At 45.1% G+C, this 16,577-nt stretch overlaps 1 protein-coding gene across 8 annotated transcripts in view; it reads left to right on the forward strand.

Annotated features, from left to right (window-relative positions):
• The window catches only part of PHACTR1 (phosphatase and actin regulator 1), a 528,218-nt gene that overhangs the window by 283,876 nt on the left and 227,765 nt on the right, over positions 1-16,577 (forward strand). The window contains exons 1-2 of one of the 8 annotated variants that reach the window (XM_045811545.2): positions 3,227-3,245; positions 3,802-3,858. The exons of 4 other annotated variants lie outside the window; for them this stretch is intronic. Coding sequence is in view for 2 of the 4 variants with exons in the window: in XM_045811542.2 (XP_045667498.2) it covers positions 3,609-3,858 (250 nt within the window). In the remaining 2 variants the exon portion in view is untranslated. Of the gene's footprint in view, positions 1-3,226; positions 3,246-3,588; positions 3,859-4,459; positions 4,909-16,577 lie in introns of those variants that run through there. 3 more of the 8 variants (XM_045811542.2, XM_045811547.2, XM_087858045.1) reach the window with 3 other exon arrangements.

Below are 16,577 nucleotides of genomic sequence, written 5' to 3' on the forward strand. Positions count from 1 at the left end.
CCTTTCTTCCCAAGCTCCCAGGTGACCGGATCAGCTGGTCTACAGAATTGTATTTTAAGTAACAGGTCTTAGGGCCCCAAACAAGCTTCAAGGAGGGGATCTACCAGTTAAGTGTATCCTAAAGAAGGGATGGGAACAAGATGGCCATGCAGCTAAGTGACACTGAGAGTGACCCCAGGGGAGTCTTTCTCACTTGGATCCTGTGGGTAGAAATCCCATGCAAACTCCTCCATAGGCCCAGCGTTGAGAACCTCCGTTTAGGTGGCATAACGCTCTGCAATGTCCTTGCCTTCAGTGATTCCCTCCTTCCTTTTCAAATTAAGAAATCCCACCAAAAAAGCTTTTATTTTTTTTCCAAGAATGCTGTCGGATGACCAGTTTCCTTCATTATCCGCGCAGGGAGGGGAGTAGCCGGAACAGCAACAGAGCTGAGCCATCATTGCAAGGATCATAATTAGCAGGTGTGTCTTCTGGGATGACACAGACCCAAACTCCGTGTAAGGTGTTTCTTGGCATTGGGAGCTATAGGGACATTCTAGTAATGGGTATCAGACGAAGGCTTCGCTGAGGTGGCATTCAAGGTAGAGAAGAGGGTCAAGCAAAAATGCCAGACACGGGTGTGTACACCTGCCCTACTGAGGGTCAGAGGAAAGGCGGCGCTGGGAGCCGCCAGACACAGACATCCTTCTTCCAAACTCCAGCCAGCACGAAGGTATATCCCGTCCTAGTCCTTTCTCCCCCACCTTCCGTTGCGGCAATAGGAGATAGTGCTTCTGAGCTTCCCAGTTCAGCCTGAGACACTAAGATTCCTGCATCTTCTAAGAGCAGCATGGTCTAATAGAACTTTCAGTGATGCTGGAAATGTTTCACCATCTCCCTGTCTAATTCAGTAGCCGCCAGGTACATGTGACTATCGGGCACGTGACCTGTGGCTGGAACAAGTGAGCGACTGAAATGTAATTTTATTTAATTTTAATCAATTTAAGTATAAATAGCCACAGGTGGCCAGTTGGAAGCTGCAGACTCAGGAAAAGCAGTTTAAGAAGATGGATCACCAACCAAGGGAATAGCACTCAGAGGTCTACCTTAGTCTCTTTAATTTGAATAAAGAGCCCCCATAACTGTGGGGCATCGCCTTTAATATTTGAGCCCAGGCTGGCGGTTGTGTCCATGTTCTCTGTGCTATGCCACTTGGCCAATTAAAATAGAGACCCCCAGAGCCTGTAGGTCTGTTTTAGTATTCAGTGAGTGCATAAAAGATTGCGGTGGGCTTAGTTGTTTTAATAGGACCGTGTGGGGTTTATGTGGGTCTCCTGTTCTGACCTGTGAGGCACGCGGTAAAGGGGGAAAGGCATGCAATTTTAAAAAGTCATTTAAGAAGCGATGTGTGTTTTCTTTTCTTTCTTTTTTTTTTTTTTTAAAGATTTTATATATTTATTTAAGATCGAGAAAGAGAGCGAGCATGAGTCGGGGGTAGAGGGAGAAGGAGAAACAGAGTTCCTGCTGAGCAGGGAGCCTGATGTAGGGCTGGATCCCAGGACTCTGGGATCATGACCTGAGCCGAAGGCAGACACTTAACCAACTGAGCCGCCCAGGAGCCCCAAGATATGTGTTTTCTTTGTTTTTGTTTTGTTTTGTTTTACAGGAGGTAGTTAAGTAGTAGTTTGGGGGAGGGATCTAGAGGATTTGGAAAAAATAACAAATGTTTGCCTATAACACAATGCAGTGTATTCCGTCATATACTCCACCAGCATAATAAATGGGGCCTCTGCCATCTCTCAGATAAGGCTTATAATTAGCCAGGGACCGAGTGACGTGAATCCGACATGAGAAGATACAGTGAGATTTACCTGCGGCTGGTTTGACTGGTAATCTAGGTGAGAAGGGAGGGGGTCCTTGAAGGTCCCAGTGGACACTGGGAGAGACTGGTGTAATGAAAGATCGCACAACTCTAACATGTGAATTCCATGTGAATTCCAGTCTCTGCCACCTACCTCTAGAGCAGGCTATGGCACTGGACGCTTAACGTCCCTAACTACACAATGAAGAAGAAACTGAATGTGCTCATTTGGGCAGAACATTTTGCAGGTGAGAAGTAGTATCCATGACAGAGTGGGAGCATTGCAATGATCAGAAGCTTATTATAACACAGTCAGTTAATATCCCCTGTGGACTGTTGACACTTTTACCTGTGAGGGGAACCATATACATGGAGAGTTTGCCCAGCTGGGGGAGAGACTAGCAGTGATTTGCCCTTTGTGGAAGTATCAGTCGCAGGGTGTTATGAAATTAATTTGGGGGAAGTTCTAGAAACAACTAGTGGTGATAGTGCATCCATTAACTGACTATTTCAGTGGGCTGGGGAAAAAAGGGCAAAGGTTGTGGCTCACAAGGAATGAGGTGTGATGGGAAGATAGAGGCTTGGGGTTAGACACCCCAGGCTGTATGCACCTGTTTCACCATTAATGCCTTGCATCAAGATCACCTGGAGGAGCTTGTTAAATCTACAGATTCCTGCCCTACACTTACCTACTAAACCAGAATTCCAGTGCTTAGGGGCCCCCAGATTTCTATTTTTTAAATAAGCACCCACAGTGGTTGTGATTTGAGGCTTCTCCCAGCCTTAGTTCTCTGAAAGATGATGTAGGATTCACAATATCTGAGTCCAGATTACTGTAATAGACAGAATGTGATTTTTTTTTTTTTAAGCGCGCAACAAAAAAGGCTCAACTCGTAGCTGGTGTTACCATTTGAGCCATGGGTCTGCTTATTGAAGGCACTGCTGTGTCTTTGGAAATCTCAGTAGATGTCATTCGCCTGGCTGAGCCTTACTCACCGTGCTAAAACAGCTGGGGAACCTTCAGGCAAATTAGCTGGGAGCCCGGAGTTTCAAGTTGCTGTTTCCGAGGATTCCTTTTAAGCAGCTTTTTCTGTTCCTTGTTAGTCTAAGTTTTAACGACACTGGTGGAAGGGCCCCTTCAGGATGGGGGATTTTTATGGAGGGTGAAAAGATCAATTATGTCCTAACAGGTTGCCAGCTCCAGGGAAAAGTCAAGGGCTATGGGCTGGACCCACTGGAGAATGGTAATTTGCTCTGGCCCACGAGAGAGGTGCTGGCACCCCGAGGCTTCGCGCGCAGCTGCCTTCGGTGTGGCACATCTTGCTTGCATTTGGCAGCGCGAGGCTTGAAGAAAAGGGGGAGGGGGAGGCTGGCGTTCTGCCCTGGAGCTCGAGAGAGAGTGAAGGTAGCTGCAAAACCCAGCAGGCGCAAATCGCCGGGGCTGAGATTTACGGAGGAGGGTGGGGCTGCCGGGGGAGGGGGTACACGTGAGGCCGCCAGAGGGGTGGGCGCGCCGCATCTCAGGTGAGACCGAGGAGTGCCTCCCGGAAACCCTCCTCCGGCCGCGGGGTTCGGATTGGCTCGGGCGGCGAGGTCGGCGAGGTCAAGACCCTTTCTGCGCCTTCCCCTGACCCGCCCCGCGGCGGTAGCGATGCCGTAGAGACGCGGGTGCGGGGCCGGGCGGGGGCATGCTGGCCGGGGCGGCGGGGCGCGGGTGGCAGCGCGCGGGGGCCCGAGCGGCGCCCGGCCCGGGGCGCCCGGGGGCCGGATGGCGGAGCCCACGCGCGCCGCGGAGCTGGGGAGGTTTGCGCTCCGCTCGCCGCGCTGCAGGGAGGGCGCGGTGCCAGCAGCGAGCGCCCAGAGACCCAAAAAGAAAGCTTTTAATTTGCTGAAGATGAAGCCCCTGAAGGAGCCTGCCCCCAACAACAACAACGTGTCCTTTGTGATCCATTGTCAACTAGGAAAGGAGATCAAACACATTTGCAGCAACTGCAGTCGGGGGGAGGACGCCCGGGACGGTAAGTGCCGGGGCCCGTCGGGGCGGCGGCAAGCGCGGGAGGCGGGGAGGTGGCGCGGCTGGTCCCCAATTTGGGGGCGCCGCCGGCGTCTCAGCCTGGAAAACGGGGACATCCGCCCGCCCGGCACTTTGCGGAGTGCTGCCCAAAACCAAACCCGGACCGCCGCCGAGCATATACCATTGATGTATTTGCTCCCTCATACGAGGGGTTTGAAACAGTTAAATGGGCAGCTCTGGGATTTTCTCCCGGGCAGGTGGGGTTTGGGGGAGGGGGGGTTGTCAGGGGTCGCATTATTAGCTTTAAAAAGGTGGTTGCACCTGCTTTCCTAGCTTTCTGGGCTTCTTAGCTGTTCTCCCTCCCATCCTTGCGTTGTGATAGGCTTTGCTGGGCTGCGTGACAGATGTGGGGTTCGGGTGGGTTCACTTTGGCGAGGCGGTTTGGCCTCGGTCACAGCGCCCAGCGCCCTGGAGACTTGTGGAGTTGTTGCATGATTTCTGTTTAGAGTAAAACATGGCTGTGATTTTGGGAGCGCAGCTGCTGGCCCCTCTTGGAATGATGCCTAATGGCCAAAATGTGGGAGGTGGGGGAGGGGCTTGCAGCGGCTTCTTCCAGGTGAGCCTATGTGTGTGTGAGCCCAGGAACTTCCCCAGATCTGATCTGAAGTGGGGCGGTGAACGGGTGCCTGCCGGGCTGCCAGCGACTCTGGGCTGAAGGAGCCAAGAACGAGCGACAGCTCGGCGTGGACCCGGCAGAAACCCCTGCAGATGTGGAAGCGCCTATGCATTTCGCTGGAGCCTCCGCGCGGTTCCGAAGCAGCTCACGGAGCCGACTCCGGAGGGCCAGTGAAGGTCGCAGAAAAGTTTTGGGCAGTAGATTTTTGCAGGGCAAGCATTAGCTCCTGGCCAGCCCGAAGCTCAGGGCCTGGCTGACACTCCCACCTGCTTGGGCAGGCAGATTTTCCTAGCAACCAGGCGGGTTTAGCTTGTTCCCTTTGGAAGAACTGATATTAACCAGGATCCCTCCGTTCGCTGTCGGCCTCTGAAGTGCACGGTAATGAAGTGACGGTGGCTTGGCTAATGTCTTTTCAAAATTAGAGTCCTGCCAGTGTGATTATACCTTTCTTTGATTAAGCTGTGAGAGAGGCTATGCGGGATAACACTACGCATCCTGGAGGAACGCTGGAGCCATCGTCGGGCACACCAGTGCTGCTTGCGTTCGGTGTGGGGGAGGACATCCCTTTATGAGAAGCACACACTTACCCACATGTGTTTGGTCCTTCGGTTACTGTATACACTGATGACACTTCTGGAATATAAATGGATGAACAGGGTGATGCAAAGCCAGGCTTTTACCATATCATGTAATCGAGCATGAGTTGCGGGCTAAAATATTTATTAAATGAATCACTCTGTTGACTGTGTTGCTCCCCACGTGGGCTGCTTCCACAGCCTTGGGAGTTGATTTAAATTAGGAGCTCTAAATGTTGCTACAGTAGGGAAAGGTCTGTGTCTGCGCTCAAGGATGTGTGGTTATGCAGACTGTCCCTGGTAAATGCGTCCGTGTACGTGGTCTGGGCACAGACTTCTGGTAACCTGCATCATCTCTACAGTCCCACACGCTCTGGAATGTCTTACGGAGCTAGCCATGGATGTTCACATAGCCTCTGATGCGACTAAAGTATTTAATTCAGAGGATTCTTGTACAGGGGAGACCTTGGACACCGCTAATCCTGCCTTTCTGGTGTGTGGTGCGCTCCCTTGAGCCGGTGAAATAGAATGAGGTCGAGTTGAACGGTTCTTCTTGCAGGGCCAGAGCCCAGGGCTGTACCGCCCAGTGTCAAAGGCAAGGAAGTTCAAATTTCACTTTCTGCAAAGATTAACCTTGTCTGCTGGTTTCTCAGGAGTGAGCATTCTGTAAGATGAGTTCTCTAGACGCTATTTTCAATTCCGCGACTCTCTTCTGTCTGCCAGGAGAGTTAGCTCTTTGGAAGGAAACGTGTAGTAAAGATTGTAGTCATGCAAACAGATTTGGGAGGGCTTCTCGGAAGAGGAGGTTTCCTGCGTTGTGTTCGGCACCATCAATGTGTCTGGTCTCTCACTCGGCACTCAGGAGGCCATTTGGTGGCAACCAAGGAAAGTTCTGGTCCCGCTGGAAAGCCTTTGCGTGAAAGTTGACACAGGCAGAATTTTACAGAGGCCTTGCTCACTGACTCTATTTCTTTATATATAAAGATGACAGTTCTTTTAAAAAGCAAATTTCAATAACTTGCCGTGTAAAGGCAACCTATAACTAAAAATATTTGGCTAATATAGAATACACTTTAAAGGAAAAAAAATATTCCTGGCTAGTTGAACATATATTAAAGGTGAAGTTACATTTTAGCAATTTGTATTTTACTTAAGAGTGTTTAAAAAAATTCCTGGTATCCACGAGCTAGTATTAAAAATGCTTTGCTGACCTTATTTTAAGTAATCTTCTATTTAAAAAAAGCTGTAGAATACAATTCACCGTTAATGGTCAAATATAGGTTTCTTTCTTTCATTTTTGCTGTTTTGGTTACCTTACTGAAACCATTTTCAAATCACGAAGCAAGTTTCTGTAGCATTTCAGTGCTAAAGACCAAGTACTCAGAGCAAGGACAGGGTAGAACAAAAATTCAGACCCTTGTCTGTCTTTAAAATCAAGGTGCTTTCTACCATGCCATCAAATTGTCTTTTTTTTAAAAGTATCACCCACACTGAATATAGAAACTTAGGTACTATGATGTGTGTGTGTGTGACATACAGATGCAGTCCTAATAGGCCAGGTTTATTAGGATATGGAATTAGAAGGAATTGTGGAATTCCTAAGTAGGCTTTAATTTTTTTTATCTGCCTTATCTATTAGATAGAGAAGCTGGAATTGGTAGGAACAGAGGGAGAAAAACATTTAGCTAAGTGGATTAGAAGTAATGTACATTGTAAAGCTACAAGAAACATGGCTAAATCATCACAGGTCTTCCACTGCAAGTCAATACGAGAATATTATTTAATTTACAAATAGTTAAAAATCAACTTCAGGGAGGAATCTATTCTAGAAGGCAAAGTATTTCTGGATATCATTTTACACATATTTTCTATACTCTTTTGAATTCCTTTTAAGTCTATTAATAGTGAGGGATTATCATAGGAATTACAACACATTAATCATTACTAAGATGTAATTTCAAGTAATTTTAATAGAAATAAGACATTTTAACATTTTAAAACACTTCAGACATATTTTGAAGCTTCTGTCTTATGGCATATTTTACAACTAATCAAATGATAAATAGATTTAGAAATAAGACCTATTGATTATAGCTGCTACTCAGTGCCTTTCACATGTGACTAATCAATATTTCAAGGTTGCCTTCATTTTACTAAATATGATTTCTATTCAAGTATTCATACAGACGTTCATGAATCCGTTGACTCACTAGACACCTTTCCAAATTTCGTTTTAGGGATTACAAATACCATGTTTTCTTGTGAATTCCAATACAAACTTTTGGAGTGACAACAATTTGTCATAGTGCTTCCTGTTAATGACTGGAGGGTTCATTCAGCAAGACAGCCTTTGGGAAGAGAACACCTTTTGGGTTTCTGTGGGTCAAATCCTTCATCTTGCAGATGAGAAAATTGAGGTGCATCGTGATAGGTGAGCAGGCCTCTGTGACCCACTTGGTGTCAGGGCTCCTTGCAGACCCTGTTCCTTCATGAAGTCCAAGACTGGATCCTGGCTGCTCCACTCGCTGGGCGGCTGTAGGATACCACAGTATTAACTTCTGTATGGAACTGTGTGGATTAAATGAGATAATGGGCACAAAGCATTTAGTGCAGTGCCGGCAAGAGAAGGTGCTCGAGAAGTACTTGCTGTGATTACTACCATTTGTAGCGTTACTACTAAGTCCAATATTGCGTTTTTCCTCCTCTCCTGTGCTGCTTGGCCTCTTCCTTGGATTGAGTCCAAAATGAAAGCACTCATTTCTACTCTGTATTTAACAGTTAAAACCTAGATTTCTTTTTACTTTATTTGAGAGAGAGAGCTTAAGCAGGGGTGGGGGCAGTGGGAGAGGGAGAAGCAGACTCCCCCGCTGAGCAGGGAGCGCAACACAGGGCTCGATCCCAGGACCCCGGGATCACGACCTGAACTGAAGGCAGATGCTTAACCGACTGAGCCACCCAGGAGCCCCTAAAACCCGTATTTCTAATAAGGCAAGTGAAGTAAAAGTGAGCCTGGGGAAGGGCCCCTTCAGCATCGCAGAGGTCAGAAGTATTTTGTTGCTTTAAAGCTTTAACCATCACGACCAGTATGTTCTAGGTAAAAGGACTCGCGCGCGGATCTAAATTTACAATGACTAAGCATGTGTTTGGTCTGTTGAGTTATCAAAGAAATGGGCAAGATGAGATCCAGTTCTTTCTCTGGGAGGAAGGCCAAGAGCTGAGAGCAGTAGTAGCCAGAGAATTTTATGGGCAGGGGCCCGAAGGACCCTCGGAGGCATAGGGACAGCTCTGGCCAGAAGCAAGGGATAGAGGCTTGAGAGTGCTTCCTTGAGGTCAGGAGAGCCGAGGAAGTGCTCTGACTCGAGCCGAGTGTAGGGTTGTGTGTCACCTGGAGAGGAAGGGCACTTGCTCAAGCTATTGGGTAGAGAGGTAAGGAAGGGCTTAGCAGCATGTTGGGACGAGTATACAGAGTGGGGAATTCTAATGCAGTTGGGTCTTACAACTAACTGTGTTGGAGTATTGGGTACTCACCCAATGGAGTTGTTGACTGATTCTCTTATAATCATTCATAAAATCAGCCGCTTGAGTGTGCAGGGCCCCCTCAACTGAAGGGTACTTATCAACAGGTACAGCAACCAGTTGGTACCTTTGAAAAGTCTGGACTTTAATGAGAGCAGCAGCAAGTAAACTGTTGACTTATCTGAGGAAGCCGTTAACTGAGTGAGTAAAGCAGGAGGGCTTCCTAAAGGAGGTGACATATTTGAACTAGGACACCACAGAGGAGTCCTTTCGGTAAGGGAGAAACCATACACAAAGGATCGAAGCTGTAAAAGAGCATGACTTGCTTGGGAAAGGGGAGAAGTTCAGCAGGTAGAATTTGTGAAATGTCAGGGGGGCGAGGAAATGACCTGACTTTGTTTGGAAACATATGTTGAGGCAATTCATTTTCTTCCAGCAATATGTTTGTGAAGCACTTTTTATGTACCAAGTTAAGTATTAGGAATATAAAAATCAGTAAGACCTTATGGTCTTTGCCCTGAAATACCGTATAAAGGAGTCCAGGGAGATCGGTAGACAAGTGCGTGTGCAGAAGTTTTAAAAGTGTTTGAGAGAGAAAGGTATTGTTTCAGAGCCAGAAAGAGAGTGTGGTCAGTCCCACCTTGGGCATGAGGGACGTCTGGAAAATCCTGGGACAGTTTATGGAGTTTGAATTCCATCCTGTGATCCCTGGAGGCTGCACAGGGCTTTCTCCTTTGCTTGTTTGTTTTAAAGCATTCATTCATTCCCTTATTTATTTAGAGTGCATGCGAGGGCGAGGGCGAGGGCAAGGGCAAGGGCGAGGGTATCTCTACACTGAGCACAGAGCCCGATGCAGGGCTCGAGCCCACAGCCTGAGTCAAAACCAAGAGTCGGGCCCTTAATCGACTAAGTCACCCAGGCGCCCCTGCACAGGGGTTTTTAAGCAGAGGTGGCATGAACAAGTCACCTTTTTAAAACTATCATTATGGAAAATTGTTCACATACACAAAAGTAGAAAAGGATAATAAGCCCCTCTGAGTTTATCACCCACATTGCCCCACTCCTGTATTCTACTGAAGCACATGTGAGTGAGTTTTTATGATGGTGTTGCCAGCAGTGCCTAGGCAAGGACCAGACAAGAGAAAGGTATTCCAGGACTTGAAGCAGTCTAAGTGTCAAAAGACCAAGATTCTGCGATTCTGTTACAGACTCCTAAAAAGCTCCAGGAACACCAGTAATTCAAAGTCAGTTGGCCTTCCGTTAGCAAAGCTTTGAACTTATATGTGATTTTACTAATAACTTCCCCTTCCATTTTAGTAACTTCTGATGCTTTACAGATGACATCCATAAATACTCCATTTAGGAGAAGAGAGGCTAAAAATATTTGTAAAATCTACAGCTTGAAGTATACCCACATGTCTAAAGGAGATAAAAAGGATTAATGGAGAAGATGCATACATAAAGCCGTACTGGTGGGGGGAGGGCTCGGTACTTGTTTAGGGGCCCCAAACATTCATCTCTGCAGTTTGGTAATTCGCATGAATGGTAAAAACTTTTAGGGCTTCAGTAAGTGTACGGAGTTTTTGGTTTTGTTGAGAGAGAGAGCGCGCGCAAGCATGCATGCATGTGTGCAGAGAGAGAATCTTAAGCAGGCTCCTTGCTCAGTGTGGAGCCCAATACAGGGCTTGATCTCACGACCCTGAGATCATGACCTGAGCCAAAATCAGGAGTCAGATGCTTAACCTACTGAGCCACCCAGGCGCCCCACAATTTTCCTTTTTTAAAAACCAGTCGCTGCCTAGAAGTGATACCATGCTGTGTTTGTCTTTCTTTGCCTGCTGTATTTCACTTAGCAGATTGCTCGCAAGATAGCGTCTATGTTGTTGCAAATGGCAGGGTGTCCTTCTTTCTCTTGGCTGAATAATAGTCCAACGGTATATATACCACATCTTTATCCATTCACCCACTGATCAGGTCGTTTCCACCTCATGGCTATCATGAATACTGCAGTGAACATGGATGTGCAAATATCCCTTCACTATTCTGTCTGTATTTCCTTTGGGTCTATACCAGAAGTGGATAGCTGGATCATATGGTAATTCTATTTTTAATTTATTGAAGAACTTCCATACTGTTTTTTCTTTAATAACTGCATCAGTTTAAATTCTCACCAATAGTACACAAGAGTTCCCTTTTCTCGAGATCCTCACCAACACTTGTTATTTCTTTGTTTGCTTGTTTAAGGTAATAGCCATTCTAAGAGGTGGGAGGTGATCTCTCATTGTGGTTTTGGTTTGCATTGTCCTGATGATGAGTGATGTTGAGCACCTTTTCATGTAGCTGTTGGCCATTTGGAGTCTTCCCTGGAAAAATGTCTACTCAGATTCTCTGCTCATTTTTTTAAAAAGATTTTATTCATTTGAGAGAGAGAGAACACAAGCAGGGGGAAAGAGAGAGGGAGAAGCAGGCTCCCCGCCAAGCACGGAGCCCAACGTGGGGCTCGATCCCAGGACCCTGGGACCATGACCTGAGCCAAAGGCAGATGCTTAACCATCTGAGGCACCCAGGCAGGTTTCTCTGCACGTTTTTAATCGGATTATTTGCTTTTTTGCCCTTGAATTGTATGATGACTTTATATGTTTTGATACTAACTCCTCATTGGATATATGACTTGCAAATACTTTCTCCCATTTCTTAGATTGCCTTTTATTTTGTTGATGACTTCCATTGCTGTGCAGAAGCTTTTTTTTTTTTTCAGTTTGATATAGTCCCATTAGTTTATTTTGCTTTTTTTTTTTTTTTTTTTTTTTTTTTTTTTTGCTTTTGGTGTCAAATCCAAAAAAATCACTGCCAAGATCCATGCCAAGGAACTTATTTCCTATCTTTTCTTCTGGGAGTTTTATGGTTTTAGGATTTACATTCAAGTCTTTAGTGCATTTTGAGTTGATTTTTGTGTGAGGTGCATGTGGCTGTCCAGTTTTCCTAGCACCATTTCTTGAAAAGATGATCATTTCCTCTGTTGTATATTCTTGGCTCCTTTGTCATAACTAATTGACCATATATGCATTTTTTTTTCCCTCTGGGCTTGCTATTCTGTTCCATTGGTTGCTTTTGTGCCAGTACCATACTGTTTTGATTACTATAGCTTTGCAATATAGTTTGAAACCAAGAGGTGTGATGCGTCCTGCCTTTTTTTTTTTTTTCTTTAAGATTTATTTATTTTAGAGCGGGAGTGGAGGGAGGGGCAGAGAGAGCATCCTCAAGCAGACTCCCCACTGAGTGTGGAGCCCAACACGGGGCTTGATTCCAAGACTCTGAGATCATGACCAGAGCTGAAATCAAGAGTCAGTCGCTTAACCAATTGAGCCACCCAGGCACCCCGTCTCCTGCCTTTTTAAAGAATGCTTCAGCTACTTGGCATCTTTTGTGGTTCCATATAAATTTGAGGATTTTTTTTTTTCTATTGCATTGGAAAATGTCATTTCTAGTTCTATGGAAAAGTTTCAGTTGCTTTAGGGAGATGTAATCCACACACCATACAATTCATCCATTTAAAGTGTATAATTCAAAGAGTGTTAGTATATTCACAGAGTTGTGCATCCATTACCAGAATGAATGTTAGAACACTTTCATTACCCAAAAAAGAAACCCCGCCTCCCATCCCATCTTCAAACCTATCCCTGCAATCCTCCTATCCTCTACGAACCCTAGATAACCAATATGCTTTTTGTTTCTATAGACTTCCCTAGTCCGTACATTTCATATCAGTGGAATCATGCAACAAGTGATCGGGTGCCTGTTGTCTTTCACTTAGCTTTGTACTTTCAAGGTTCTTTTCCATGGTTCAGTCTGTGTCAGTACGTCATTTATTTTTATTTCTAAATCATTGGGTGGATGTGACACATTTTGCTTATCCATTAAGTAGTTGGACATATAGGTCTCTACCTTGTGGCTATTACGATAATACTGCTGTGAGCATTCATGTACAAGTTTTAGTGTAGATGTAATTCTCATTTCTCCTGGATCTATACCTAGGAGGAGAATTGCTGGATCATACAGTAACGCTGTTTAACCATCTGAGGAACTGTCAGACTCTTTTTCAAAGTGGCTGCACCCTTGGACCTTTCCACCCGCAATGACTATATGAAGGTCCCATTTCTCTACATCCTTTCTGACACTTGTTACCTGTGTTTTTGATTATAGCCTCCCTAGAGGATTTTTTTTTAAAGTGAGAAGGTTCTGAGTTGGTGGTCACGAAGAGGGTAATGCAGTCCATTTCAGGAAGCCAGTAAGGTTTTTTAGAAAGCCTAGACACCTTACATAGCTCTCTTTATATTGCACTTTGTAATTAGCACGTTATTTCCTTGTGATCATCACAGTAGCCTTTTCAGGTTGGAATTACTATTGTGACTGTGTTAGAGAAGAGGGAACAGAGCTCCAGAGCGCTCGTGGCTTCCTGCACATCACGAGCTGATGCTGCTGTCCCTGGACTGTCCCCCTGGAGCCACCTCCACAACTATGTTGGCTGCTGCTGAGATGTGAACCTCTGAGAAGAGACTAGTTATTTTGGTTAGTGAAATTCAGCTTCTTGAAGTGATTAATTAAAGGTGAAAAGGACTCTTAAGAAAAATCTGGGCAAAAACCAACACCCAAAGCAAACTGTCAATTCATTAAAAAGGGCAAGAGGAGATTGCATTTCTTCCACTTGTAAAATGAATTTCCCTCTCTTCCCTGAAGATGTTGCTGAGGTGCCTGAAATCTGGCTCGATCGAAGGTCCGTGAGCTTTGGCTCATGAGCCCTCTCCCTGTTTTTGTAGGTTGAGGAGGTGTTTTTGTTTGTTTTTACAATTTCAAAAGGCTGACCAAAATCAAAGGAAGACTAATATTTAGGGACACGGACACTTAGGTGAAATTCAAATGTTGGTGTTTATAAATAAAGTTTTATTGGCACACAGCCATGCACAATCATTTATGTACTGACCATGGCAGCAACTGCAGAGCTGAGTACTTGCAACAGAGACCCGTAAAGCCTAAGATGTTTACTCTCTGACCCTCATCAGAAAAAGTCTGCTGACCCCTGATTCTATCAAAGTTCTTGTGCTGAGAAGTTGTCCCTCCTAACCACCTCAGCACGATATCTGAGTTAGAATCCATGGGGACCCTGAGGTGCCTGGGTGGCTCAGTCGTTAAGCCTCTGCCTTCGGCTCAGGGCGTGATCCCAGGGTCCTGTGGTCGAGCCCCGCATCGGGCTCCCTGCTCCGCTGGGAGCCTGCTTCTTCCTTTCCCACTCCCCCTGCTTGTGTTCCCTTTCTCGCTGGCTCTCTCTGTCAAATAAATAAATAAAATCTTAAAAAAAAAAAAAGATCCGGGGGACCCTCTCCTGTCCATGACGCTCACCTGGACTGCAGTTCTGGTCTTTATCAAGGGCTACTTGATATCCTAGGGTGTCCAGAGGGACCGATTTAAAGTGAAAATCCACCTAAAAAGGAACCACTTGTGGGAATTGGGTCTGTGGATTATCTTTGCTCTCCACCCGCACCCTGACCTTTATGTGGGCTTCAGGCTGGCACATTTTACAAAGACACTGGATTTTAAATCCCCACCTAAGAGCTCAGCATCTTGACTCTGTTATTGTTTCGGCATGAACTTTAGAATAATCGCCTTTGCTATTTTGGCACATGGAGATTTGCCTCCACAGTAATTATTTTGCAACCCACAAAAGTAATTATAAAATCAAATAATTATCTTCTAAACAAGCTGTAACCCCAGCATGGTTCTTGGAGGGGGAGGGGAGTTCCCATTCTTCACTTTTCGTTTTTAGGGGTGTCACATTCTGTGCCCCTTGTTTCCCCCTCCACCTTACCTCTGTTCTTGTGTTATTTCAAGTACAATAGCAATCTATAATGAAGCAAGAGCTACTTTCAAAGCAACCTCTTCAAAACAATAGCCCTGCTCCAAGTATATGAGCAGAAGGACAGAAGAGCAAGCAAGAAAAGGGACAAGCAAAGCCTGATTTAATCGTTCGGGTAATAGGAAATAAAATTGCAAAAGGGAAGATCAGCCTACCAGACTGTGTTACTGGTTGGTTTGAGTTTTTGAGAGCTGCACTGTAGTGAGGTCTCCAGGTTCTGAAGGTGTTCTCAGTAAGGGCTGGCACTGGTGTTTCCTGGCACGAATGGAAGAATGAAATCTGCCGCACAGTTAGCGACCATCCGTCTCCGACAGGCTGGGCACATACCAGAATTAGGTTATTTCTTGAGAGACTTAGAGTCTGTTTATGAGTGTTTGACATGACCGGCAAACACTGTACATAACATTTATTTATATGTTTGGAAATTGGCACCTGTCTGATAAACGAAGCTACGTGCCTATAATGAAACTGATCTTAGTGACAGGGAAACATCACAGACCTGCTACAGTTCAAGAATCGCCCTCTGCAAATTTCAGTAACTCAACTAATTTGTAACTTTCTTTGCCAGCCCACTAAAAAAGTCAAACATGCTACAGCTGGGAGCTCATCCTCCCCAGATGAACACATAGCGAACCTTTTGGCTTGCCCAGAGCCCTAATGTGGTCACATCCAGAATAAATAGTATGGTGCAGTTTCCTACCAGCCATAGTATGAATTATTCATGCACTATTAAGCAGCCTGTGGTCAGAACACTACAACCCAAAGTAAAACTGAATACAAAAGAGATTTTAATATTTGCAGCTGAAAGAGCCCTGTGCAGTGGAAATAGAAGCGATGGGAGGACACCTGGGGGGCTCAGTTGGTTAAGCGTCTGATTCTTGATTTCAGCTTAAGGTCATGAAGGGAGATTCTTGAAGATTCTCTGTCTCTCTTCCCACTCTCGTGTGAGCTCGCTTTCTCTCAAATAAGTAAATCTTTAATTTTAAAAAAAAGGGAAATAGAAAATGATAAGCTACTGGACCCCTCCCATCCTTGCCTGGGGTCTTTGAGATTGAATCATGATGTATATGTAGATTTCTTGTGGTAGGAACATAGAAATAGCTTGGGGTACCTGGTAATTGTAGTAATTTTTGGACTGCACACCTGTGTTAACTTTTCAAGTTTTACTGGAAGGCAGAAGAGGGGAACATATCCAAAAAAGGAATATCTGTATTCGAGAAATAAAAGACAAAATGTAACCAATGAGAAGAGAGAGTCTTTGGAAGAAAACTTACAAGTATATTGAAATATATATCTATTTCATATATATAAACCAGATAAGAGAGGGGTTGCCCTCTCTGCCCTCCCATAGTGCCCTAGAATCCTAGAGATTTTAGAACCACAGTTTAAATGCTGTTCTCTGCATTGCTCCATTTAGATGAGATACAATGTATTGCAGAGTGATTATTGCATTTCTAGAATATAAACATCACATCCTAACAGGGGATTACACCCTAAATTTTAATTCAGTGGAGATGATGAAACATCTAGAGCAGCTGTGATATAAATAAGGTATAACCAAATAGGTTATAAGGGGTGTATGTGTGTGTGTGAGAGAGAGAGAGAGAGTGTGTGAGAGAGAGCGCGCACAGTACAGATGCATACCCTAGGGTAAAGTTAGCTTTGAGAAAATGTACAAATTGGCTGAAGAATTACATCATATATAAATGAGTAGGAATATAACATTTTTAGATTCAAATTATTTTAGTAGAAATGTTTACTCTCACACCAACATTAATAATCACCTCTTTTAAAAAAGCTGCCTAAAATGAGATAGGATCTGGTGCACAATCCCTTTTGCTCCCTTCTTCACATTGTTGATGGTCCTGAAACTCACCACTGGATTTGTAAGCAAGTGTATTGAAGACCAAACCGGAATGACATTTAACACTTAAACCATAAGCGTGACAGATGGGTCAGTGTGTGTTACTAGCTCAAAGTCCATAATTCACCGTGAACGCAATGGCACAAATTTACTTTGAAAAACACCCTAGCCTAAATTACAG

The sequence above is a fragment of the Ursus americanus genome, chromosome 32 (assembly GCF_024610735.1).
Source record: "Ursus americanus isolate L20-20 chromosome 32, mUrsAme1.1.p, whole genome shotgun sequence".
Classification (NCBI taxonomy): Eukaryota; Metazoa; Chordata; class Mammalia; order Carnivora; family Ursidae; genus Ursus; species Ursus americanus.